This window comes from Canis lupus, chromosome 20 (genome assembly GCF_003254725.2).
Source record: "Canis lupus dingo isolate Sandy chromosome 20, ASM325472v2, whole genome shotgun sequence".
Classification (NCBI taxonomy): Eukaryota; Metazoa; Chordata; class Mammalia; order Carnivora; family Canidae; genus Canis; species Canis lupus.
The window spans coordinates 9,372,895-9,399,891 of record NC_064262.1 but is presented as its reverse complement, the minus strand read 5'-3'; the positions used below and the strand labels follow the sequence as shown (position 1 = coordinate 9,399,891).

The 26,997-nt window shown below is 37.6% G+C and overlaps 1 protein-coding gene and 1 pseudogene across 5 annotated transcripts in view; both read right to left on the bottom strand.

Moving 5' to 3' along the window:
* Positions 1–26,997, bottom strand: part of RAD18 (RAD18 E3 ubiquitin protein ligase) — a 107,148-nt gene that overhangs the window by 67,078 nt on the left and 13,073 nt on the right. For all 5 annotated transcript variants that reach the window (XM_025450918.3, XM_025450920.3, XM_025450941.3 and 2 more), the window contains 4 exons: positions 22,087–22,148; positions 20,546–20,616; positions 3,006–3,343; positions 426–525 (listed from right to left, as the gene is read on the bottom strand). In XM_025450918.3, the coding sequence (XP_025306703.1) occupies positions 426–525; positions 3,006–3,343; positions 20,546–20,616; positions 22,087–22,148 (571 nt within the window). The remainder of the gene's footprint in view (positions 1–425; positions 526–3,005; positions 3,344–20,545; positions 20,617–22,086; positions 22,149–26,997) is intronic.
* Positions 14,879–15,928, bottom strand: LOC112662950 (rab GDP dissociation inhibitor beta-like; annotated as a pseudogene).

The following is a 26,997-nucleotide window of genomic DNA, read 5'->3' as shown; positions in this document are numbered from 1 at the left end:
AGAACTAAATATATTAGAAGAAATATGACAGAGCCATCTAGAAAAAGAGCAGTCCAAGCAAGAGTATCAGTGCTGATTTCTTACTATTCAAGGGGAAAATGCTCAGCTTCTATACTTGAAACTCATTCCTCAGGAAGAAACATTTCCTTTTTTTCTCTCTTTTTTTTTTCAAGTAGGGTCTGTGCCCAATGTGGGGTCTGAACTCAGGACCCTGAGATTGAGAGCCATATGCTCTACTGATTGAGCCAGCCAAGTCCCCCAGGACGAAACATTTCTAAAGAGAAATGCAGGTGACCAGATTATCATGGCTTATGGGAAATAACCCTCAGGATGAAGGACACAGAACAGAAGAGGTGGCAAATAATTTGTAAAGCACAAGAAGTACCTTGCTAAAATAGCTCAATGGTTATTCTTAACTTTCTTACCTTCTGAGGCTTTCCTTCTTCTCGTCACGCGTTAAACAGCTATCTAAGTGCTTATTAATGTGATTTTCTGGAATATTAACCCCACAAACAGGACAATCCACTGTATTTTTTAAAAAGAGAAAAGGAGACTTTGTTATTTACAGAAAGGGCAAAAACAATGTATAACATGTCATCTTTCAGCAATTAATATAAAAAATAGAATCCCAACCTAAACATGCACTTAGAAAAGCCTCGGGGCAAGAGGATTGGGACAGACTGTTTCCTGAGTAATGGCTAAACTGTGGAAAGTCACATAATTAGATCCTGTGCCTACCAGAAGAAATTGCAAAGAAGTTAGGAGATTCGTTTATTAGAAAATGCTTTGGTTAATTAAGTCTTTGCTACCAAGGTGTAACCAACCTATAGCACTGAGCTTAAGTTTTCCCGTCTTAGAGTCATTCTTATTTAGCACTGCAGTAATCATAACATCTTGAAGAAGATACACCTGGCTGGAGACAGGAAGGTATGCAAAACTAAACTGAAGCATCTGTTGGTTTGGGCTCACTACTGTTCAAATCAGCAATGGTTACAGATTTGATAATTTAGCTCTAATTTGTAATTACAAGTGTTGCCATTAGGAAACACAATCATTCTCAAACTGTATGAGGAAGTTGCAGAGAGTTGTGGAAGAACCTTGCGGCCCAGAAGCTACCGTGATGATAAAGGCAGAGATGAGGTTGGAAGTCAGGTCTTCCATCTCTACTTCAATGGAATAAGGCCAATTTTATCTATTTTATGTGTTATGGTTCATGCTAAGATTACATTTGAAAAAAAAAAAAAAAGGTCTTTTATGGGAAAAAAAGTCAACTATCAAACTAAAACCACTACAACAAGAACTGTCCATTAATTGACGGACTGACAAAAGATACGGTATAAAATGCAAGAGTCACATAATCTTAAAAAGTTTAACCCTTGAGAAACAAACTAGGGGTGGTAGAAGGGGAGGAGGGCGGGGGGTGGGAGTGAATGGGTGACGGGCACTGGGGGTTATTCTCTATGTTAGTAAATTGAACACCAATAAAAAATAAATTAAAAAAAAAAAAGTTTAACCCTTGAGTGCTAATATGGTTAACTTCAACCTAAGTTTAATAATTACTAATGGGGGGGGGGGGGGCACCTGGGTGGCTCAGTCAGTTGAGGATCTGCTTTTAGCCCAGGTCATGATCTCAGGGTCTTGGGATCGAGCCCCACATCATAGTCAGGCTCCCTGCTCAGAGGGGAGGGGAATCTGCTTCTCTGTCTCCCTCTGCCCCTCCCCACCATTTTTTTCCCCTCCCCACCATTTGCACTCTCTCACATGCTGTCTCTCTCCGCTCTCTCAGATAAATAAAATCTTTTTAAAAAACTAAAATAAGTAACCACTAATTGCCCTGTACTATGTGTGATGTGGATGTATCAAAGATGTCTAAGACATAGTTTCTGCCTAAAAGGTACTCTGAGGCAACAGAAGACATGGAAACAATTGGTTAAACAAGCTGACCTATTCATCAAAAAAGCAAACTATACACAAAATAGTGCAGAAAACAAGTGCTATAACACTTAAATGATGTGAAATATCAATATTGTCTAACATAACCAAAGGATGGTTAGGATCTGGGTAGAGTCTAGAATGGTAAAAGAATGATAAAACAGAAGTCAGCATACCTTTTTAAGAGAGAGAGAGAGTACAAGGAAGCATGAGTGGGGGTGGAGGGTAGAGGGAGTGCACGTGAGAGAGGCTCCCTGCTGAGCACAGAGCCCTGAACCAGGGCTCAATCTCACAACTCTGATATCATGATCTGAGCCGAAATCAAGAGCTGGAAGCTTAACCCACTGAACCACCAGGTACCCCAGCAAACCTTTCTAGTAAAGGGCCGGGTAGCAGAGATTTTAGGCTCTGCAAGCCAGATAGTCTCTGTTGCAACTAGTAACCACCATGGAGGATGAAAGCATTCATTAACAATATGTAAACAAATGGATGTGGCTATTTTCCAGTGAATCTTTACTTATAAGATTAGGTGTCAAGCCAAATTTGGCCTGCAGCTTGTAATTTTTCCAATCTCTGGGTATATTCAAGGAATAATGGAAGATCAGTTTGGTTAGTGCAAAGGATTTTTGAGAGGGAGAGGTAAGAAATAAGGTCAGAGTGCGTAGGGGTCAAATTGTCTCTAGCAATAAATGCCAGTCAGAATAGCTTAGAAGTGTTCAAAGAAGGGTAGAAAAAGATAAAAGGAGCTTGTTAAGATTAAACTGGAAATGATATGAAAGATGTGGGAGGAAATTAAAAGCTGAAAAATAGAAAGCTACTGCCATAAAATATGAGCTAATTAAAACTGCCTCATTTTTCCAGCAATCAGCCTAAATTCCTATTCTATGAGAAAGAAAGAATACAAAAATACCTTGCAGCACTGCCTACATCAATTTCTGAGACTGTTATGATGTGAAATTTGGATTGTCTTTTTCCATGCCTTCCCCCTCAAGCTGCTTATTTATTCTCAGGTCATATGGGATGAAAATATTTCCATTAAGTAAGAAAATACATATATGAAAATAATTTCCTACCTCTGGTAACCTGTTTCAAAGTTGATGTAGAAGGTGTCTCAGGAACATGAGCATCTAAGGAACGCGGAGCTGTCTTTTCTATAGAAGGTGTCTCTTTGGTCTTTGAAGAAGTGCTCACTTCTTTCTGAAGGATCAATTTTTTTTCGTTCTCTTTTATCAACAACTCTGACGTGGAACCACTCATTTCTCTGATCAAGAAATTCTCCATTAACCTGCTTCCTTGCTTTAAAGAATGTCTGAAGGCTACAGGAGTGTTTACTTTGGCAGCAAGGTTCTTTGAAGAGGAGGAAGCAGGAGATATGGGTGGTGACTCTAAGGCAAACTGCAACAGATGATTCCTTGAAGCACAAAAAAACACAACGGATAACTAAGATGTCAAATTATATACAATAAGTTAACTGACATAAGCTGTTTTCCCCTTTAACACTTGTTTCTGTGAAATACAGAACACTCCATAATGAACTTAACTCCATAATGACAACCAAATCAGTATTTCTTCAAAACAATAAATCTAACTTAAAAAGCAGTTAATCTTTTATTTTATTTTTTAAAAGATTATTTATTTATTTATTCATAAGAGACACAGAGAGAAGGCAGAGACATAGGCAGAGGGAGAAGCAGGTTCCTCGCAGAGAGTTGGATGTGGGACTCGATCCCCAGACCCTGAGCCCACGGCAGGCAGACACTCAACCACTGAGCCACCCAGGTGTCCCAGTAGTTAATCTTTTATAAAGGAAAATGAGGATACTTCAGAATCTGGCCATGGAGAATACCTGATATGAGATTTGCTCTACAACCATACATAACTTTAAAATCTGAACAAAATATACAAAACAAAAGTTTATAGCATGGACTATGATCAATACAAGGCTGTGGTCAGTGAAAGAGAAGAGAAACATGAGGTGATCCAACATTCCCCTAAGAATTTTCCCTGGAAGTGTCTTCTCAAAGTATCGAAAAGAAGTCCAAATAGAGACCAGAGAGAACAGAGATCAGAGTTCTGGGCAAAGATGGCTAGGATTGAAGGGACAGAGTGCTGGACAGGCGGTACCCACAGTAAAAGATCCCCAAAAATCTGCATAGAAATTCTCACCCATTCCTGATCATCTCTAGGGCTGCAAAAGCCTAAGATGAAAGCACAAGAGAACCTCATAAGAGTCTTGCACATGCTGGGAAGCTGAGATTCCCAAGGTCAGTGCTGAAAAGTGTGAGTTTGAGCCCCACCAAATTGGAGAGATCTTGGTAAAGACCCTAAACATTCAGTTGAAACCCCACCAAGGCTACACCTTAGGAAAAAGGACCATGCTCTGGAAATACAAAATGTAAAAAGACTAAGCCCAACAAAAAACTAAACAAGGCCCTGACAGAATAAGAGTGAAGAGCTAGTGGGGTGCCTGGTGGCTCAGTCAGTCAAATATCTGACTCTTGATTTTAGCTCAGGTCTTGATCTCAGGGTTGTGAGTTGGGCTCCACACTGGGCATGGAGCCTACTTAAAAAAAAAAAAAAAAAGGCAAAAAATTGGTAATTTAGCCACCTGTCAGAACAGAATCCAATATCTTTCAAAGTAAGATAATTCACAGCCTCTACAAAATTTCATCAAAACACATTTAAAGGGCAGCAGAGGTGGCTTAGTGGTTTAGCGCTGCCTTCAGCCCAGGGTGTGATCCTGGAGACCTGGGATCAAGTCCCATGTCAGGCTCCCTGCATGGGGGTCTGCTTCCCCCTCTGCCTGTGTCTATGCCTCTTTCTCTCTCTCTCAGGAGTAAATAAGTAAAATCATAAAAAAAAACACACACACATTTAAAAATGATGAGACATGCAAAGAAGCAAGAAATTAGCCACTAATCAAAAAATAAAATAGTCAATGGAAAGAGATTCAGAGGTGATCCAAAGAGAAGTATTAGAAGGACTTCAAGATAGCTATGATGAATATTAAAGAAGATTTTAAAAAATTAATAAATAAAAAAAGTGTTATTAGAGGGAATTAAAATCTATCCCAAAAAGGATAAAACAAAGAAAATAAAACCTAGGCATGTATTACTAACCAAACACTAAAAAATAAAAGAGAAAAATCTTGTACACAACCAGAAAAAAAAAAAAAAAAAAGACATGTTACCTCTAAGGCACAGTTTCTCAACCTTGGCACTACTAACACTTTGAATCAGGTAATTTTTTGCTGTGAAAAATTGTTCTGTGCATTGTAGGAATACACCACCCTGGGTTGAGACAACCACAACATATCCAGACATTACCAAATGTCCTCTGGGGAAGGAGTAAAGGGAAGGTAAAATCACTTTCAGTTGAGAACTATTGCTCTAAAAAGAAAAACATTACTGACTTCTCAACAACAACAACAACAAAAATAAAAAAATAAAAAGATAATAGAATGATATCATGGTATCTTTAAAGTACAGAAAGAAAGCAAAACTAGCAAGAGTTCTATTTCCACTGAAAATAGTGTTCAAAAGTAAAAGCAAGGGGTGCCTATGTGACTCAGTGGTTAAACGTCTGCCTTTGGCTCAGACGGTCCTGGGGCCTGGGATCCAGTGCTACATCGGGATCCCTGCAGGGAGCCTGCTTCTTCCTCTTCCTATGTCTCTGCCTCTCTCTCTGTATCCCTCATGAATAAATAAATAAAATCCTTAAAAAAAAAGTGAAAGCAAAATACATTCTCAAACTAAGAAACGTTAAGAGAATTCCTCACTGGCAGACAAGAAATACTACAAGAAATGTTGTTCAGCTTAAGGTAAATGATTCTAGAGGGAAGCACAAAAAAAGTCAGCAAGAATCAACAGCTCCAGAAAAGGTAAATATGTGGGTAAAAACAAAACTACTCTTTTCAACAACATTAACAATGACCTGTGGGTTTTATACCATACATGAAGTAAAATATATACAAAACATGGCAAAAAAAAAGGGGGGGGAGTTTAAATAATGTAAAAACATTATAAAGTTCTTGCATTGTACAGGACATGATAAAGTACTAATTTATGGTACACTATTACTAGGATGCATTTTGTCAATTTTTCAGTAAGAGGTATAATGTAAAAACTAACAAAGGAAATAATAAAAATACTCTTAATATCAAAAAGAATGGGGAGGAATAAAGAAACATTTTTTTTTTAAAGGAACAAATGGAGAAAGAAAACAAAAGCAACATGGTAAACTGATCACCTTTAAATGTAATGGATACATACTCCAAAAGACAAAGATAGTCAGACTGCTTTTAAAAATAAGTTACAGGGATCCCTGGGTGGCGCAGCGGTTTGGCGCCTGCCTTTGGCCCAGGGCGCGATCCTGGAGACCCGGGATCGAATCCCACATCGGGCTCCCGGTGCATGGAGCCTGCTTCTCCCTCTGCCTGTGTCTCTGTGCCTCTCTCTCTCCGTGACTATCATAAATAAATAAAAATTAAAAAAAAAAAAAGAAAAAAAAAGAAGTTACAAAAGATACAACTATATACTGTTTGAAAGAAAACACTTTAAATATAATGATCCAGGAAGGTTAAAAATAAGATACAACTATATACTGTTTGAAAGAAAACACTTTAAATATAAAGATCCAGGAAGGTTAAAAATAAGATACAACTATATACTGTTTGAAAGAAAACACTTTAAATATAAAGATCCAGGAAGGTTAAAAATAAAAGGATAGGAAAAGATGCACCATGAAAACAAATGAAAAGAAAGCTGATGTGGCAACATTAATAACAGACAACATTAAGGCAAAAAGTATTATAAAAGATAAAGAGGGACATCTCATTTTGACAAAATGGTCAATGTAATTCAAAGCCATAAAAATCATAAATTATATTCACTTAATAGTATAGCTTCAAAATATATAAAGCAAAAAGTGACAGAAATAAAAGGAGAAACAGCCCATTCACAATAATGGTCAGTTTAAATAATAGCATGTATAAATCTAATCACACCTTCCTAACTAACAAAACATATAAAAATCAGTAAGAATACAAAAGATCTGAACCAATCCAATTAAATTGATGCAATTAACAAAAAATACCTTTGACAAATGCAGAGCACCCACTGTTTTCAAGTATACCTAGCACATTTATCAGCATAGACTATGTTCTGGGCCATAAAGTAAAACTCAACAAATTTACAAGGAATGAAATTTAAAAAGTCAGCATAACCTTGATAACAAAATCTGACAGGCACATTGTAGGAAAATAAAATTATGATCCAATAATATCTCATATAGACACAAAAATTAAAAAATGAAATATTAACAAATAAAATCTAGAGATAAATTTAAAAAAATATAATGCATCATAACCAAGTGGGATTTATTCCAGGAACACAAAGTTGGTTTGCTATTTGAAAAAAAATCAATGTAATTCACCACATCAGCAAAATAAAGGAAAAAAACTATACAATCATTACAATAAATACCCAAAAGGTATTTGATAAAATTCAATACCCATTCATAATAAAAACACTTTAGAAAACCAGGAATAGAAGGAATTTTTTTTTTTAAGTGTGCTCCATGCTGGGCCCAGAGGTCAAGACCTGAGGTCAGGACCTGAACTGAGATCAAGAATCAGATGCTTGGGACGCCTGGGTGGCTCAGCGATTGGGCGCCTGCCTTTGGCTCAGATCGTAATCCCAGAATCCAGGATCCAGTCCTGTATTGGGCTCCCTGGGAGGAGCCTGCTTCTCCCTCTGCCTATGTCTCTGCCTCTCTCAGCCTGTGTCTCTCAGGAATAAATAAATAAAATATTAAAGAAAAAAGAGTCAAATGCTTAACTGACTGATCCACTCAGACCTCCCCAGAAAGAAACTTTCCTAATCTGATAAAAGATCCCTTCAAAAGAACTATGCTAAAACTATAGTCACTAGTAAAACTTTGAAAATCTCTCCATAAAACTGAAAACAAAACAAAGATATCCACTACCACCATTTCTCTTCAAACTGTACTGAAGGTGGGGCACCTGGGTGGCTCAGTGGTGGAGACTCTGCCTTTGACTCAGGTCATGATCCCAGGGTCCTGGGATGGAGTCCCCACATCAGGCTCCCTGCAGGGAGTCTGCTTCTCCCTCTCCCTATGTCTCTGACTCTCTGTGTCTCTCCTGAATAAATAAAAAAATCTTAAAAAAAAAATTGTACTGGAGGTTCTAGCTTTTGTGGTAAGAAAAATATATATATATATACACACACACACACACACACATATAATATACACACACACAATAGGAAAGAAAGAAAACTTTTTATTTGCAGGTGACATTATTATATTCAGAAACAAATCAAAGACTCTATAAGCAACTAGAATAAGTGAATTTTTTCAAGATCCATGGATGTAATATCAATTAAGAAAAATTAATGTAATGCCTATATATTAGCAAACAGAAAATGAAATTTTAAAATAAGTATCACTTGAAATATCATAAAAAAATTAAATATCTAAGAATAAATTTAACAAAAATGTGTAAAATTCACATCTTAAAAACTACCAAATTTGCCAAGGGAAATTTTTAAAAGGCCTACTAAATACCCTAGGTACATGGACTAGAAAACTCAACAATGTTAAGATGCCCATTTTCTCCACATTTATTTATAAATTCAATACAATACCAAACAAAGACAACTTTTGGGGGTATGGAAATGGTACATTCATTCTAACATTTATATGGATATCAAAGGCCCCAGAATGAGAGTAGTCTTAAGGGAAATCAAAGCAGAGTACTTGCACTATAGATGTTAAGGACTTAACAGCATAGGTACTGTATTAAAGATACTGTAGTATTAGCTGAAAGAGACTTGAAGAGAATGTGTTCAGAATTAGCTCAACACATGTAGTCACTTGATTTACAACAAAAGGAGTCACTGCAATTTACGAAGTCTTTTTTAATAAATGGTGAAGTAACCGAGTGTCGAGAAAAAAAAATGAATCCTCTTACCCCATATCATACATAAAAGTTAACTTGAATAGGTCCACAAGGGTAAGTGTAAAAGCTAAAACAGTAACAATTTTAGGAAAAAACACAGGAAAAATCTTTACAATCTGAGGTAGGCAAAGATTTCTTAGACAAGATTTTTTTAAAAAGTAGTAATCAAAAAAGAGACAGAGATAAAATGGACTTTGTCAAAATTAAAATGTCTATTCAACAAAAGATACCCTTTAGAAAATGAAACGGCAAGCCAGAGACAGGAAAGAAAAAAATATATGTATATTTGATCAAAATACATAAATAACTATAAATCACTAAGAAGAAAAAAAAAAACCATTTCTAAAAATTGGGTGGAAATGCAACAGATAAAAAAAAAAAAAAAAAAAAAGGAAATGCAACAGATACTTCACCAAAGATAAAAGAAGAGTCAATAAGCACATGAAGAAGTACACTAATCATCAGAAAGTGCAAATTAGAATCACAAAGAGTTACCCTTTCACACCCAATAAAATGCTTACAACTAAAAGGATTAAGGTTACCAAAAACTAACCAGGATGTAGAACTGAAATTCTCATACACTACCAGTGGGGATGGTCCAACCCAACTGGAAAAACTGCCAATTTCTTATGAAGTTCAATATGCATCTAGCATATAAGCCAGCAATTCCACTCACAGACACGTACCCAAAAGAAAACAGATGCCTGCGCAAAGACTGCACACAAATGTTCATGGCAGCTCTTATAACACTAGCCACAAACTGGAAATAATCCAAATTCATCAACAGATGAATAGATAAGCAAATTTCTGTATGTTCATACAACAGACACTACTCAGCAAAAAAGAATGCATACTGATATAAGCAACAACAGACAAAAACAGAGTATGTGAAGCGAAAGAATAAATGTATACAGTATGACTCCATTTAAATGCACCATAAAGACAATTGTGATTAAAGAAACCTGAAGGTGACTGTCTATGGAAGTGGGGGAGGGACTGACTAGAAGTAAGAATAAGGCAGTGATGGGGATGGACATGTTCTGTATCCTGACTAGTGGTAATTACAAAGATGTATGCATTACCCAAAATCTATTGACCAAATTCAAATTTACTGTATGAATCTCACTACATATAAATTTCACCACAGTTAAAAGAAAGCAAGAAATAGTAAAAAATAAAAACAGTAATTTCAAAAATCTCACTGACATACTAACCAGGAAGGCTAAATTTATTATGACTGGATGAGAATATGGAGAAAATGGGACTCTCATACTTTACTGGTAGAAGTGTACTGATTTTAATAACTTAAAAACTAGGGACACCTGGATGGCTTAGAGGTTAAGCGCCTGCCTTCTTCGGCCCAGGGTGTGATACCGGGGTCCTGGGATGGAGTCCCACCATCAGGTTCCCTGCATAGAGCCTGCCTCTCTGTGTCTCTCATGAATAAATAAAATCTTTAAAAATAATAATAAAAACTAGCTTTAAAGATACCAACAAATAAATGAATACCTACTTTCTTCTGCTCTAGCAATTACACTTGTAGAAATATGCCAAAAGAAATATATGCCAAAAGACATATACAATAATATTCAAAGCAGCAGTCTTTAGAATAGACAAAAATCAAAAAAATTTAAAAAAAGAATAGACAAAAATGAGAAATAATCTGAATGTCTATCAATGAGAAAATGGGGAAAAAATTATTCATATATTATCACATGAAATCAAAAGACTCCTAGAAAAAAATCAAATATTTACCACAATAAGAGGTATTATTTGATTGAATTTCCCTTTCTCTATTGGCCTAAAGTCTGCTCTTTTAATACTCTATTAACTCTCACTACCTAGGGGTTAGTTACTTCACTGAGGAGAATGGTATAAAAAGAAAAAAGAAGTAGCTACTTTATTATGCCTCACAGTATTACAAAATCCACAAAAATTCCATTTACTTACTTATCTATTTATTTTCAACATATCATGCTTCATTATCACATTTAATTGCCAGTTATATTCTGAATGCTTTGATTCTTTTAGATATGTTCTGAGACTAACAGGCATACCTAATATTTTAAATATCAACATTAAATATTTTAAATGAATAATCAGGCTTGAGGGAGGGTAAGGACATATGTACAAGAATCAAGACTGTCCATGAATTGAAAAATGTTTAAGTTAGGTGATGTGTGTGTGAGCATTCATCATGCTATTTTCTCTATTTTTGCATATGTGTGAACTTTTCCACAATAAAAAGTTTGAAAATAAATAAAAGCTACAGTGGGAAGAAGGTTGAAAGAAAAACCTGAGGATCTTCATGTCTGAGAGGAAACAGAAATAATGCAGATATATAGAACCACAATCATTCTCTTTTCCTGTCAGGATCTTAATTTGGTACAAAGAAGGTTTGAAGAAAAGCTTTCACTTCATTATGACGAACTAAAACAAATGCTATTCAACTAATGGATGAAACTGTCACTGATAAACCACTTCCATGCTACCACAAAAGAATATCTTTTCAAGTAAGTGTCTACCCTGGAGATAACTCTTTCTCCTTTTATTCATAATTCAGATGAATTTAATTATATTAATTTACTCTCACTTCAATACAGGCACATCTGAAAAACATCACAGGTTCAGTTGCCGACCAGTGAAATAAAGCAAATATCACAATAAAGCAAGTCAAATTAATTTGTTTAGTTCCCAGTGCATATAAAAGTTCTGTTTACAGTCTATTAAAGTCTAACAAATGTGCAATAGCATTATGTCTAAAAAAACCTGCATAATTATAAAATATTTTATTATTTAAAAATGTTAACCATCATCTGAGCTTACAATGAGTGATGATGTTTTTGCTGTTGAGGGTATTGCCTCAGTGCTGGCTGCTGACTGGTCACAGTGGTAGTTGCTGAAGGCTGGGATGGGTGCAGCAGTTTCTTAAAAGAAGACAGTAGTGAAGTTTGTCACATAGCCTGATTCTTCTTTCATGAATGATTTCTTTTTTTTTTTTTTTTTTAAGATTTTATTTATTTATTCATGATAGAGAGAGAGAGAGGCAGAGACACAGGCAGAGGGAGAAGCAGGCTCCATGCACCGGGAGCCCGACGTGGGACTCGATCCCGGGTCTCCAGGATCGCGCCCTGGGCCAAAGGCAGGCGCCAAACCGCTGCGCCACCCAGGGATCCCTTTTTTTCATTTTTTTTTTCATGAATGATTTCTACGGCATCCGATGCTAATAGCATATTGCCCACAAATGCTCTTTCAAAACTGGAGTCCGGCCTCTTAAACTCTTCCACTGCTTTATCAACTAAGTTTATGTCATATTCTGTATCTTTTGTTGGCATTTCAAGTCTTCACAGCATCTTCACCAGGAGATCTCACAAAGTCACTTTCTTTGTTCATGGATTAGAAGCAACTCCTCATCCATTCAAGTTTGATCATGAGATTGCTGCAACTCAGCCACATACATCTTCATGCTCCACTTCTGATCTAGTTCTCCTGCTATTTCCACCACGTCTGTAGTTACTTACTTCCCTCCCCTCAAAGTCAGCTATCCATCCTCAAAGTCTCCCAAACTAATGGCATCTAAAATGGTGAATCCTTTCCAGAAGGTTTTCAAATGACTTTACCCAGATCCACCATAGAAATCACTATCTACAGGCTTATAAAAACATATTTCTTAAATACTAAGACTTGAAAATTGAAATCACTCCTTTGATCCATAGGCTAGAGAATGGATGTTGAGTTAGCAGACATGAAAACAACATTAATCTCATACAGCTCCATTGAAGCTCTTGGGTGACCAGGTGCATTGGCAATGAGCAATAACATTTTGAAAGAATCTTTTTTCCTGAACAACAGGTCTCAACAATGGGCTTTAAATATCCAGTAAACCATGTTGTAGGGATCCCTGGGTGGCGCAGCAGTTTGGCGCCTGCCTTTAGCCCAGGGCATGATCCTGGAGACCCGGGATCGAATCCCACATCGGGCTCCTGGTGCATGGAGCCTGCTTCTCCCTCTGCCTGTGTCTCTGCCTCTCTCTCTCTGTGACTATCATAAATAAATAAAAATTTAAAAAAATAAAAATAAAAATAAACCATGTTGTAAACAGATGTGCTGTTTACAGCACACAAAATGGCTTTGTTGTGCCATTTATAGAGCACAGGCAGAGGAGATTTAGCATAATTCCTAAGGGTCCTGGAATTATCTGCATGCTAAATGAGCACTGGCTTCAACTTCAAGTCACCAGCTACATTAGTCCCTAACAAGACAGTCAGCCCATCCTTTGAAGCCAGGCATTGCTCTCTCTCTCTCTAGTTATGAAAGTCCTAGATGGCATCTTCTTCCAATAAAAAAGCTGTTTCGTCTACACTCAAAATCTGTTGTGTAGTGTAACCACCCACCTTCATTAATGATCTCAACTAGATCTCCTGGATGACTTGTTGTAGCTTCTGTATCAGCATTGTTGATTCACCTTGCTCTTTCATGTTTGAGAAACAGCTTCTTGCCTTAAGCCTAATGAACCACCGCTGCTAGCGGTCAGACCTCTCTTTTGCAGCTTGCTCACCTCTCTTAGCCCTCACAGAATTGAAGAGAATTAGGGCCTTGCTCTCCATTAGGCTTTGGCTTAAAGGAATGTTGTGGCTGGTTTGATCTCTATCCAGATCACTAAAACTTTCTCCATATCAGCAAGGAGTCTGTTTGCTTTCTCATAATTCGCATGTTCACTGGAGTAGCACTTTTAATTTCCTTCAAAAACTTGGCTGTTTGGGGCAAGAGGCCTAACTTTCAGCCTCTCTCAACTTTCAACACGCCTTCCTTACTACGTTGAATCATTTATTTTTTATTTAAAGGGAGATATGTGACTCTTCCTCTCACTGGAACATTGCAGGGTTATTAACTGGTTTAATTTAAATACTGTTGTGTCTCAGGGAATAGGGAGATCAGAGGGAAAGAAATGGACAGAGAAATCGCCAGTGATTGGAACAGTCAGCACACACATATTTGTCAATTAAGTTTGTAGTCATAGATGGCTGCGGTTTGTGGAGCCCCAAGAACAATTACAATAGGAACATTCAATATCATTAACCACAGATCACCACAACAAATAATCATGAAGAAGTTGGAAATATTTCAAGAATTGCCAAAATGTGACACAGAGACACAAAGTGAGCAAATGCTGTTGGGAAAATGATACTGATAGACTTGGCTCAATGCAGGCTGGCCAAAAACTTTCAATTTGTCAAAAAATGAAGTATCTCTGAAATGCAGCAAAGTACAACAAAACAACATATGATTGTACATGCTGATTAAAAAAAAAGGGACACCTGGGTGGCTCAGTGGTTGAGCATCTGCCCGCGTCCTGGGATCAAGTCTCACATCACGCTCCCTGTGAGGAGCCTGCTTCTCCCTCTGCCTATGTCTCTGCCTCTCTCTCCGTGTCTCTTAAAAAAAAGAAATCTTAAAAAAAAAAAAAAAAAAAAGTGGTAGACAGGGGCACCTGGGTAACTCAGTGGGTTAAAGCATCTGTCTTCAGCTCAAGTCATGATGCCAGGGTTCTGGGATCAAGCCCTAGGCCAGGCCCCCCTGCTCAAGGGGAAGTCTGCTCCTCCCTCTCCCTTTGCCTGCTGCTCCCCCTGTTTATGCTCTCTCGTACTCTCTGTTAAACAAAATCTTAAAAAAAAAAAAAAAAAGTAGCAGACAGTTGCACTTTTGCAATGATAAAATTATGCCCCATGCCAAAACCAAAAGCATTAACTTCATGTGCCCACTACTTTCAGGGTACTTCCGGCAGTGGAAATATAACAACAAAATAGTCTCTTGTGCTCCAGAAGCTTACACTGTAGTAAAGGAAGAGACACCAGAGGCATACAACATAAATGACAGTGCTATGGGGAAAAAATGAAGCCAGTAAAGCCATCCATGCATGAGGAGGGGATGAGCTTGATAATCTTTACAGGATGGTTACAGAAGGCCTCACTGAGAAGATGACCTGTGAAAAACAGGGGCAGAAGAAAGTAAAGGACTAAGCCATGTGACTTTCTGAGGCAATACTGTTTCTACTCCGTCTTTGACATAGCTGTGATCACAGATGAGCTGCTTACAGCCAGTAACCTCTCCTTCATATTTCATACCAATCACTTTTACATTTTGCACAATGATTTCTTCAATGAGTTTATTGAGCATGTAGGTACCACCATAAACAGCACTTTGCCTTGCAAATCTCTGTGGCAGCTCTCCAAGGCCACAGACTGGGTAAACGTATAGGTTTTTGCCATACCTTGCCAGAGATTCACTGTAAAGTTTAATCCTATCAGTAGTTTCATAACATGGCTGATCTAAATAGTCATAGGTTCTGTAAAATGCCAGGGAAAGGCCAGTAAAATCTATGACATTTTGTCTCAGTCAATTATCTTGTACACCTCTTGCACTGCATTCTTCTTAGGATCTATGCCCTTGATCCTAAAGTTCTGGGATCATTTTCATTAAAGTTGGCAAACACCCTAGGAATTTTCTGAAGCAACATTTTCCAAGTACTCCCATTGAGTTAAATGCTAGTGTTTCTGTGTCAGTGGAAGAAACCTTGTAAATTTTTCTTCCCTTACAGACAAAGCTCCCTTCAGTCACTTTGAAATCCAAATAGTGAGTGACCTCTATATAAAGCAGAATCTTATCAGCTGCCCATTGGCCATGAGGAACTTAGGGATTAAGTCCATGTTCCAGTCTCTTCCTCGACAGGGACATCGATGCTGGTGGTGATCCTGGTATTTTAAATATTTTATATAATTTTTCCAGAGGTGTTATAGATATACCTTCTCTTCCATAATATGGGTTTCTATCCATGTAACTATCTGATGAAACACTGTTTCACCGACAAATAACAGTAAGTACAAAGTCTCTAGGGTCAAAGTATAATCGACATGTTTGAGAAACAAGAAAGACAGCATGCCTGGAGCAGAATAAATGAGCAGAGAAGTGAGAGATGAAGTCAGAAAGGGAGCTTGTTCTATAGGGACCAGGATTGCCACTAAGAAGACTCAGGCTTTTGCTCCAAATGAGATAGGATACCACCAAATGAGATGGGATACCACCTCTGGACCAATGTATGGTCTGACCTTTTAAAGGATCCCTTTTTAAAGAATCCCCTCTGGTTGCTGGCCTCAGAAGGACTATTAGAGGGCAAAAGCAGAAATACAAAGACCACTAGAAAGTGATCACAGAAATCCAAGGCTGACTCAGGTTTAGGCAGGATAATATTGGCATGGTGATGAAAAGCTATTGGTTTAGGGAAATCTATTAATGATAGAACCAATAGGATTCACTGATGGAATGACAGATTAAGTGTGAAAGGGAAGGGCCAGGGATGACTCCAAGGTCTTTGGCCTGAGCAAATGAAAGGACAGAGCTGCCATTTAATGAGATGAGAAAGGCTGTGGGAACAGGTTTGGTGTGGGAGGCAGTGATGGGCAGCATAGAGAATTAAGAGTTGCCTTTAAGAGGTCCAAGCAGAGATGTGAGGTAAGCAGTTGGATATATGAGTCTGAAGTTTTGGGGTGAGATCTGGCTGAAAATATAAATTTGGAAGCCATGAATGGACACATGGTATTTAAAACCATGAGACTGCTGCAATTCACACACCTCAGATACGAGCTGTGTGAAAGTAATAATCCCAAAATGGGTTCTTAAACTGCATTGGCAACTTTTCCTTTCATTTCCATCACTCATATAAATTTAACTTAAGAGAGCTGGTATTATAATGCCTAATACCATTCATTATAGATACTCAGATTTTGGGGGTGAATTACAGACTTTCAGAATAATTGTGACTCCGTAAAACACAGGAGTATCTTGTGCATTTGTTAACTACACTAACCTTACCTCTTCAGAATGCAGCCAAGAACCAAAATAGGTCTTTGGGTAGAGAGAGGCAGTCATGAAATCCATACGATCAAGTCCATGAACTTCATTAACTAGTACAAGTTCCTGCAAATGTTGTTCTGACCCAAAACATGCGAACAGCAGTCTAGGACCATTCAGTTAAACAGGCAGAGAGGCCCACCAAAGCACATATTCTTATTAACACCTTAGAGTATCAATCTATAATACACGGGAAGACAATATAAATGCAGGTAAAATACATATGATAATGATGACAGGAATCTCTTCTTAGCTTCCTTTGTTCCAGGTATTATGCTGGGTATCTTTTAGTATAACTCTCTATTTCTAATCCTTACAATGATCACTGAGAGTATCACTTTCAGAGGAGGAACAGAGCCTTGAGAAGTTTAATATTTTGGTCACAGTCACATCACAACTGGAAGGGCCAGGACTAGAACCCAGTTATGCTGGAATCCAAAGCCAGTATGCTTTAAACTATACCATAAGAAAAGGTAAATTCTATATACTCTTATAAGATGCTCAGGGAATTAGCTATTACGATCATTATCTAAAACATTTAGATTCTTAAACTTGGGAATAAGTTACATGAAGAAAAATTCATACCTTGATGGGGATAAACCAGAGCAGTGAATGATGCTCTACACTCACAATTTGCAAAAATGACATTGATGCAGACTGGCTGCTACACAAAAATACAGAAACAGTATTTTCTTACTTAGCTCAAGAATGATGGACCACTTAGACAAAAATATTCTAATTAAATTTTAATTAATTTTAATTTTAATTAAACACCACAGTTTCTTAAGAACATTATTTGGAATAAAACTGAGCCAAGAAAAAAAAACACTGTTCTTTGAAATTAAATGGGCAGAGTTAAAGAAAAGATCTGAACGTCAGTCTTTTGTCTGAAAAATATCTGAAATTATTTCCAATACTCTTTGATTTTGGTTTAGAATATTAAAGTTTTTAAAATCATCACATCTTAAAACGGCAATGACAGATATAAAGAAACAAAACTGACAAATGATACAAATATCTTACATTTTAGTCATAAGATTAAACTTCTTCCCTCATCAATCTTAAACCAGATGTCAAACAAGTACTGAAATTGATTGGCTTGAATTTCATCCCTACTAATTTTCCAAATAGAGAACCCCAGTACTTTAGATATGACAAATGTCCACGAAATGTTCACCATAGGGCAATTTCATGGCAAACATGGAGAAACAAATGATAAAATCCATCCCAAATCCACAAAGAATGCTTCTCACCCCACCACACCCACTATAATGAATAATTAAACAGCCTATTCCTTTTGGGAGTAGGTGAGAAAGGGGAGAGTTTCATCATTCCATGGCCTCCCTTTAAGGTATCAAAAGGTCTATGCTGATCACCTCTCTTCAACAAACCTGTGCTTGCTTTGTGAGATTCTCTTCCTACTAGCAGGGAAGTCATTACACTTTCAATAACAGCTAGGAAAAAAATAAGCCTTGAGATGCAATTTTACTGTCTCAGGGAAAATCAAACAGCTAATAAATTCCTTTCTAGACACACAAATGGCTAACAGACACTTGAACAAATGCTCAACATCAGTAGGCACTAGGGAAATACAAATCAAAACCACAAGAAGATACCACCTCACACTGGTCAGAATGGCTGAAATTAAGAAGTCAGGAAATGACAAATGTTGGTAAGGATGCAGAGAAAGAGGAACCCTCTTACACTGTTGGTGAGAATGCAAACTGGTGCAGCCACTCTAGAAAACAGTATGGAGGTTCCTTAAAAAGTTGAAAATAGAGCTACCCTACAACCCAGCAATTGCACCATTGGGTATTTTTTTTTTTTTTTTTTTTTGCACCATTGGGTATTTACCCCAAAGATACAAATGTAATAATCCAAAAGGGCACCTGGACCCCAATGTTTATAGCAGCAATGTCCACAGTAGCCAAACTATGGAAAGAACCCAGATGCCCACTTTCAGATGCATGGATAAAGAATATAATGGAATATTACTCAGCCATTAAAAAGAATAAAATCTTGCCATTTGCCATAACATGGCTATAACTAGAGAGTACTATGCTAAGCAAAATAAGTCAGACAGAGAAAGACAAACACCATGATGTCACTCATATGTGGAATTTAACAAACAAAACTGACAAACATAGGGGAAAGAAAGGAAAACTACAATAAGATGAAAACAGAGAGGAAGGGAAACCATAAGAGACTCTTAATTATAGGAAACAAACTGAGGGTTGCTGGAGGGGAGGTTCATAGCGAAACGGGGTAACTGGGTGATGGGCATTAAAGAGGACATTTGATGGAACAAGTACTAGGTGTTATATGCAACTAATGAATCACTAAACTCTACCCCCAAAACTAATAATACACTATATGTTAACTAAATTGAATTTAAATTAAAAAAAATTTTTTTTAGGGTACCTGGGTGGCTCAGTCAGGTAAGCGTCGGCCTTCAGCTCAAGTCATGATCCTAGGGTCCTGGGATACAGCCCCACATCAGGATCCCTGCTCAGCGGGAAGCCTGTTTCTCCCTCTCCCTCCATCCCGCCCTTCTGCTCGTTCCCACTCTCTCAAATAAATAAAATCTTTAAAAATTTTTATTTTTCAAATTTCTTTCTAAAGATACGGCTCCTTCCTTTCTCATAGACTTCAAAATCTAAATGGTGAAAGACTTTAAGCAACAACTGTAATTATGAGACTCAGAGAATCTTAGAGTTTCTTAATCTAGAAAACAGCACTTTTTTATGACTGTTTAAGGAAAAGACTAACCAGGCCAATTTCTAGAATGTCGTATTAGGCAAGTTTAGAGTACTAAATGTGATCATTTCAGGACACAACCCAATGAAATAAATGTATGATTCTTTTAGAAGAAATCTCTTTACATTTTCGGAACCAAAGTAATGTACCTCCAAAATTGTTCCAACAGCTAGGAAGTTATATACTTAATGAGATGGACACCTAATAACTATATACAGTATGTCCATAATAAAAATTCCTGATTGATTTGTATGATTAAAACTAAAAATAATTCAAGATACTGTTTGGCAAAATATGCCACTTACAGCCTTTTGGGTGACCAAACTCACTTCTACCATCATGCTAATAAGTAAAGCTATATTTCTGAGCTGTATAAAGTACTAGCAATTACCTGTTTCACATGGCACACCATCTTATACATGCTGAGTAAATCAGATTAAGAATTAATGGGTTAATATATAACAGCCACAGAAACAATTATAGGTATGCATGTATACACAGGTTAGTATATACATATGTACACATGCATATGTTACCCAGCTCTGTCCACTGAGAGGGCTTAGAAGCAACGACATCTCAGTAACAGTGATCATACCTAGCTCCAGATCCTGATTCTAAATACCATTCTCCATTAAAAGGAACCAGGGCTTCTTGGAAAAATGGATGGTTCTAGGGGTAGGACAGGAAAAATAAAAGATGAAGCTGGAAGACCTCTGTAGTACCCAAAATAAGTGCTCAAATCTGCATTTTAAACCTTGTTTTTCATGATTAAGACTTTCTGTCAAGTAAAGGAAGAAAATATTATTACCATGAGATTGTACATGAGTGATTAATGAATGCTGTAGCTTCCTTTATTTTACACAAAATATGCAACCCTGCATTCTCTAAGCCCCAACAGTGTGCAGAGTAAAGAGAGGACTCATATAAAAGGCCAGAGAGTTAGGGGTTAGTCACAAAATTAAATCATACCGTGCAAAATTCAAGCTTTTTACCAGTTCATCTAATATGCGGTTATTTTTTAGGTCCGGCTCTGTGACTGTCTAGAAAGGAAAAACAACAGATGGAAAAAGGTCAGAAATCATAAAATAACTTGTCATAATCTTGTTTTGAAAATGTGTGACCCATTCTCCTGAGACTCCTCATCCCACTAAGTCTTCCAGGAAAGCCTCAAAATAAAGTTCATTTATCTCATACTTATATGGAATTTTAAAACAATGAATCAGCATCTGCTGCCTGGAAGTCTGATAAAAGCTCTACACAGCCTCTGATAAAATTGTATATGCCCTGTACCAACTAAGATAAACCCTAATATGAGCAAGAATCTTTATTCAAAATGCCATCCCAAAAATTTCTCCTGAAAAGCAGAACAGAGATGATCTTTTAAGTGACGACTGAGGGAGAGGCATTAGGTGTTCAAAGAAAATTTAAAAACAAAATTGGTGTTCAGGAATCCAACAGGAAAATGACAGATTTCGTAATTATTTGGCATGAATGGTATTCAGTTTATCTCCTTGATGATACCATCTTGGCAATGGCATGACACCAAGCTGTAAAGAGATGAAACATGGAAGCTAAACTGCATCATTTCTTATGTAGGGAAATAGTTCAGAGAAGTTTAATGACATCCTAACACCATGTAGCTCCCAGAGGAACCAAACTAGAACCCAAACCCTTCAATTAGTCCCAGAATCCTTTCTATTAGACCTCATGGTCCCTTCTTTCTTTATTTCTATTTATGTTTACTTGGCCTTTTTACCTACCTTTTCATTTACTTGAAATGCTTCAGAAATTCTAACAACAAATTTTCTACTGTTTTCCCTGAAGGCCTGATTTGGGAAAGAAGTAAGGAATAATTATGGGGGCCCCTTGGTGGCTCAGTTGGTTAAGCATCCGACTGTTGATTTTGGTTCAGGTCACAATCTCAGGGTTCTGAGATCAAGCCCCAGGTCAGGCTCCGTGCTCAGTGCGGAGTCTGCTTGAGTTTCTCTCCTTCTTCCTCTGCCCCTCTCCCCACTCATGCTCTCTCTCTCTCTCTCTTTCTTCTTTCTAAAATACATAAATAAAATCTTAAAAAAAAAAAAAAAAGAAGGGAACAGTAAGGCTGGGTTCAGCCCAATGACCATGATTCTTTGCCTTCCACACAAATACTTAAATACCAATCCTATGCAAATGAATAATCCTACCATCAGATTTTCTACCCAAGGTAAGAAATTAGAAAACATGAGAAGCCATAAAAACAGATCATAAGATTTAAAGAGTGCAACATCCGATCTTAAAATTAGATTCTACTTCCTAAAAGACTGATTACCAGAAATCTTTATGAAAAATTGAAAAAAGCCTAGTTCTCCATATATGTGTTTATATATGTTTTAGAGGTCCTTTTTGAAAATGTCTTTTATGTAGCTTAATTCAATAATTATACCTCTTCCTTTGGGCTTTTGTGTACACATGATACAGAAATATGTGCACCAATCAATTAGGTTTACAAGAAAAAAAAAGGAAAAACTTACCACACAACAAGTTGGACATTGTGTTTTATAGGACAAAAATTTTCTTATACAGAGAGAACAGTCTGCAAAAAGACAAATGCAACGTAATAAGTTAGTTAAGATATATTAATAATATAGGAATCTGAACAAAATCTGACTTAAGCCCTAGAATATTTCCATCATCTAAGGTATATCATTATAATCTCAAAATTCTAACACCTCTATTCTACCTATGCATACCTGCAAAAGTGATGAAACAGCATTTTACGGAGAGGAAAAGATACCAAATAATAATAATCATGAGTCCCTAGGATATCATAACTCCATAAAATATAGGAAACATACATGTAAGACCTCAGATGGATATTGTATAAAATGCCAGGTATCCCTGTGCCTAACATTCTAAAATATAAATTTTGAAATAAGACATATACACGTGTTAAAAAATAATATATACCTAGGTTAGCAATTAGGGATTTCTACATCCTAATTCTATAAATGATGTCAATGATCCCATATATAACAAGCACTTTGTGGCAAGCACTTTAAGAAAAGAAAAATATATAAGGGCAGGTTCTTGACCTCAAGGAGCTAACAAAGTAGTGAGGCAATTTCAGTACTATTCAGTGTAATGAATCCTAAGGATTTAAGCAAGAAATCAGCATTAACTAAATTCTTCACACCCAAGGCAGTATAAAATGATCTCCCAAAGGGGATCAAAAAATGTGACTAAACAGAATGGTCCCTAATGGTAGCTAATTTGCTAGCAGTCCAAATTCAGCTTAGTGAAGGGTCTCATTAAAAAGGATTCAGTTTACTTAAAGAGGAGGAGGAGACAGTATGATTTGGGGTATAGATATATCCAGGAAATGAACAAGTTGTGGCAGCCTCAGCAAGAGCATCCAGGAGGAAAAATGAAAGAACACATTAAAGGAGAAGATAAAACAGGCAATGGGTTTAAGTTTTGTGGGAAAGCAAAGATGAATAAAGGGGAAATTCCAGTTTATAGGTAAGGAGCTTGAAAGATCACCCCATCTCCATCTAGTAAGAAGTAAAAACACAAAAATCAATTCTAACAAGTAAACAAGTCAAAAGACTGAAAAGGGGCACCTACGTGGCTCAGTTGGTAAAGCGTCTGCCTTCAGCTCAGGTCACCATCTCAGGGTCTTAGGTTCGAGTCCTCCATCAGACTGCCTGCTGAGTCTCCCTCTGCCCTTCCCTCTGCTCGTGATCTCTAATTAGTAAATTAAATCTTTACTAACTAAAATAAAAAGACTGAAAAATCAGCTCTTTCTAGCTCCATCTGAGAACTGAGGTTATGAGACAAACTGTTGCTCCCGAACTACAGAGAGACAGGATAGACACAGAGAATCAGAACTTACCAGAGCAGAAACATCCTCAGGAACCAGAGAAGGAGCCTCTGCTAGAACCAGTGTTGGGGCAGGAAAACCTGAACTGTAATTGGCAAATCGCTAGAAGTTCAGCAGGGAGGAGTCTGAGAGTTAAAAACTCCAAGGGGACAAAGCCACAGTTGGGCCCACACACACATGAATTTTAGCTCCAAGGGTTCTACCAGGGACTCAAAGTGACAATCTGTTTTTTTTTTTTTTTAATTTTATTTACTTATGATAGTCATACAGAGAGAGAGAGAGGCAGAGACACAGGCAGAGGGAGAAGCAGGCTCCATGCACCAGGAGCCCGACGTGGGATTTGACCCTGGGTCTCGAGGATCGCGCCCTGGGCCAAAGGCAGGCGCCAAACCGCTGCGCCACCCAGGGATCCCTCAAAGTGACAATCTGAAAAATCCTCTGGTCTTTCTGCAGGGCGAGGGGGGAAAGTAATCACTTTGCAATACTCCAGAGCATTCTGTTCTTCTTGACAAAGCCTGCCCTCAAGAGAAACTATTTTACCAGACCCAAGTCTTCTGGGATATGATCAGAGCCCAGCTGACCTCGGGGAAGGGAAATAAGTGACTCAGCTATCTCTACTCATCCTATCCCACCTAAGGGGAGGAACAAACTAAGAAGCACCTGTGAGGTCCACAGTCCAGGGCACAGACTCACTAAATGATAGACGTAATCATAGAACACTGTACTTCTCCTGACATCCCACGGGCACATTACTAAAGGTCTATTTATTACAGTTCCATTTCCCTAGTACATCAGGATTGGTTATTAGGAAAAAACTACAAGGCATACTAAAAAGCAAAAGACATAGTTTGAAGAAACTGAACACATCAGAATCATAGCCAAATATGGCACAAAAGCTGGAATTAATAAACTAGGAATTTAAAACAACTGGACAAAGTTGATGACATGGAATAACATGGTCAATGTAAGAAGAGAGATGGGAATTCTAAGAAAGAATCAAAAAGAAATGCTAGAGATAAGCACTGTAACAGAATGAAGAATGCCTCTGATGGTCTCAGTAGATTAGACACAGCTGAGGGAAAAAAAACGAAAAAAATTTCCTGTCTCTGCCTCTCTGTCTCTCTCAGGAATAAATAAATAAATAAATCTTAAAAAAAGAAAGAAAGAAACCTAGATCTACAATAAACAAAGGAAAAGCACCGGAGAAGGAATACAGGTAAAATAAAAACTTTTATTTTTCTTATTCTTAATTGATCTAACAGGTACGTTTCGTCAAAACAATGGCAGCAAGGTATTAGAGGTTATTTGTGTGTGTACACATACACACATATGTATATTCCTTCCTATGTGCGCTTTTGTAGAAGTGGAATAAATGACATCAATGCTACAAAGTACTGGAGGGAAGAATATTCTGCTTGGGCTGCTATAATAAAATACCATAGATTGTTCCTTAAAGAAAAGAAATGTATTTTCTCATAGTTCTGGAGGTGAGAAGTTCAATATCAAGATGCCAATGTGGTAGGTTTGTGGTGAGAACTCCCTTCCTGACTTGGTAGATGGCTGCCTGCCTACTCACAGTGTCCTCCTTTGGCAGGGGGAGAGAACAAGCTATGTGTGTCTCTTCTTTTAAGGGCGCTATTCCCTTCATCAGGGGCCCACCTTCATGGCCACAACTAAACCTAATTATCTCCCAAATACTATCATATTGGGGATTCAGGGCTTACAAATTCTGGGAGGGACACAATTCAGTCCACAGCATTCTGCAACTTGCCCCCTGAAAATCCATGCCCTTCTCTTGTGTAAATACATTCATCCTATACCACCACTCCCCAAAAGTCTTAATTCATTCCAGCACCTAAATCAGATATAACTGAGACATGAGGTATGATTCATTCTTAGGCAAAAATTCCTCCCCAGGGGGATCCCTGGGTGGCTCAGCGGTTTGGCACCTGCCTTTGGCTCAGGGCGTGATCCTAGAGTCTGGGGATCGAGTCCCACATCGGGCTTCTTGTGTGGAGCCTGGTTCTCCCTCTGCCTGTGTCTCTGCCTCTCTCTCTGTGTGTCTCTCATGAATAAATAAGATAAAATCTTTAAAAAAAACAAAATTCCTCCCCAGATTCATTCTCTTGACTATCAATGTTATTCTCTTCACAGTATACAAAAATCTCTTGGGCAATACTGTAAATCAAGATTTCCCAAACCTGGCTACTCATCCAAATCACTTGGAGAGATTACTGTTGGTTTTCATTTACTTTCCCAGGCCCTACCCTGTCATATTGATTCAATGGATTTTGGTCAGTAATTTGCATCCATAATATGTGATCCTGATTGAACAATAATTTTTTTAAATTACTGTTTTTGCTGTTAGGTTTAACTATATACAACTGTCATTTTTTGGTAAATCAAAAAAGAACAAATATTAGCAATTTCATGTGGTTTAACATAACACTGTGCACTTACTATGTGCTCTGTTTAAGTATGTTTAATATATAATGCCTTTGATCCTACAGCAACCCTGAGGCTGGTACTAATATTAGTCCTATTTTACAATAAGTAAAATGCAGCACAGAGTCCAGCCAATTTGCCCAAGATCACAACGGTAATAAGTGACAAAGGCAAGTACCAGAGCTCATGCTTTTAACATATTAATTATTTAAAATATATACAATTTGGGGATCCCTGGGTGGCTCAGAGGTTTGGCGCCTGCCTTTGGCCCAGGGCGTGATCCTGGAGACCGGGATCGAGTCCCACGTTGGGCTCCCTGCATGGAGCCTGCTTCTCCCTCTGCCTGTGTCTCTGCTTCTTTCTCTCTCTATGTCTATCATAAATAAATAAATAAATAAATCTTTAAAAAATAAATAAAATATATACAATTTGCTTATAAAATATATTTATTATATATGCCTATACAATACAAATAAATACTACTTCATTACAAGATCACATGTACCAGAGTATATATAATGGGACTACTGCCTTCTCTTCTGCATAATCTTGTATGTGTTTTGTTTTCACATATGGAGAACCAGACACAGGCACAAGAGGATCAAGCTCTTGGCTTAATTTCAGTCTACTAGTTTACTACCAAATATGTACTGGTGAACTGCAGACCAGTGTAATGTATTCTCTAGTGAGCAACTATCACATTCCAACCAAAGTAGAACCATTGAAGAGCTCTGAACTAAGGCTTTATTTAAATCTCCTGTCAAGTCTGGTTTTCCTCCCAAAACCCAACTATGAGCTCTGCAGATAGGGTAGGGGAGAATAGAATAAAACAGTGATGTAAAGGGTAGCTTTGGGTGCCCCTAGATGGCTCCATTTGTTAAGTGTCAGACTCCTGACTTTGGATCAGGTCAAGATCTCAGGACCATAAGATTGAGCTCCACACTCACAGGGAGTCAGCCTGAGATTCTCTCCCTCTCCTTCTGCCCCTCCCACAGCTGGCATCCTCCCTCTCTCTCTAGTAAATAAAATAAATAATAAAAAAATAAAAATAAAAACATCCAAGCTTTGGGGAAGGAAGCATTTCTCATCTCAAACAGGATACAGCCAACTGCTAGCT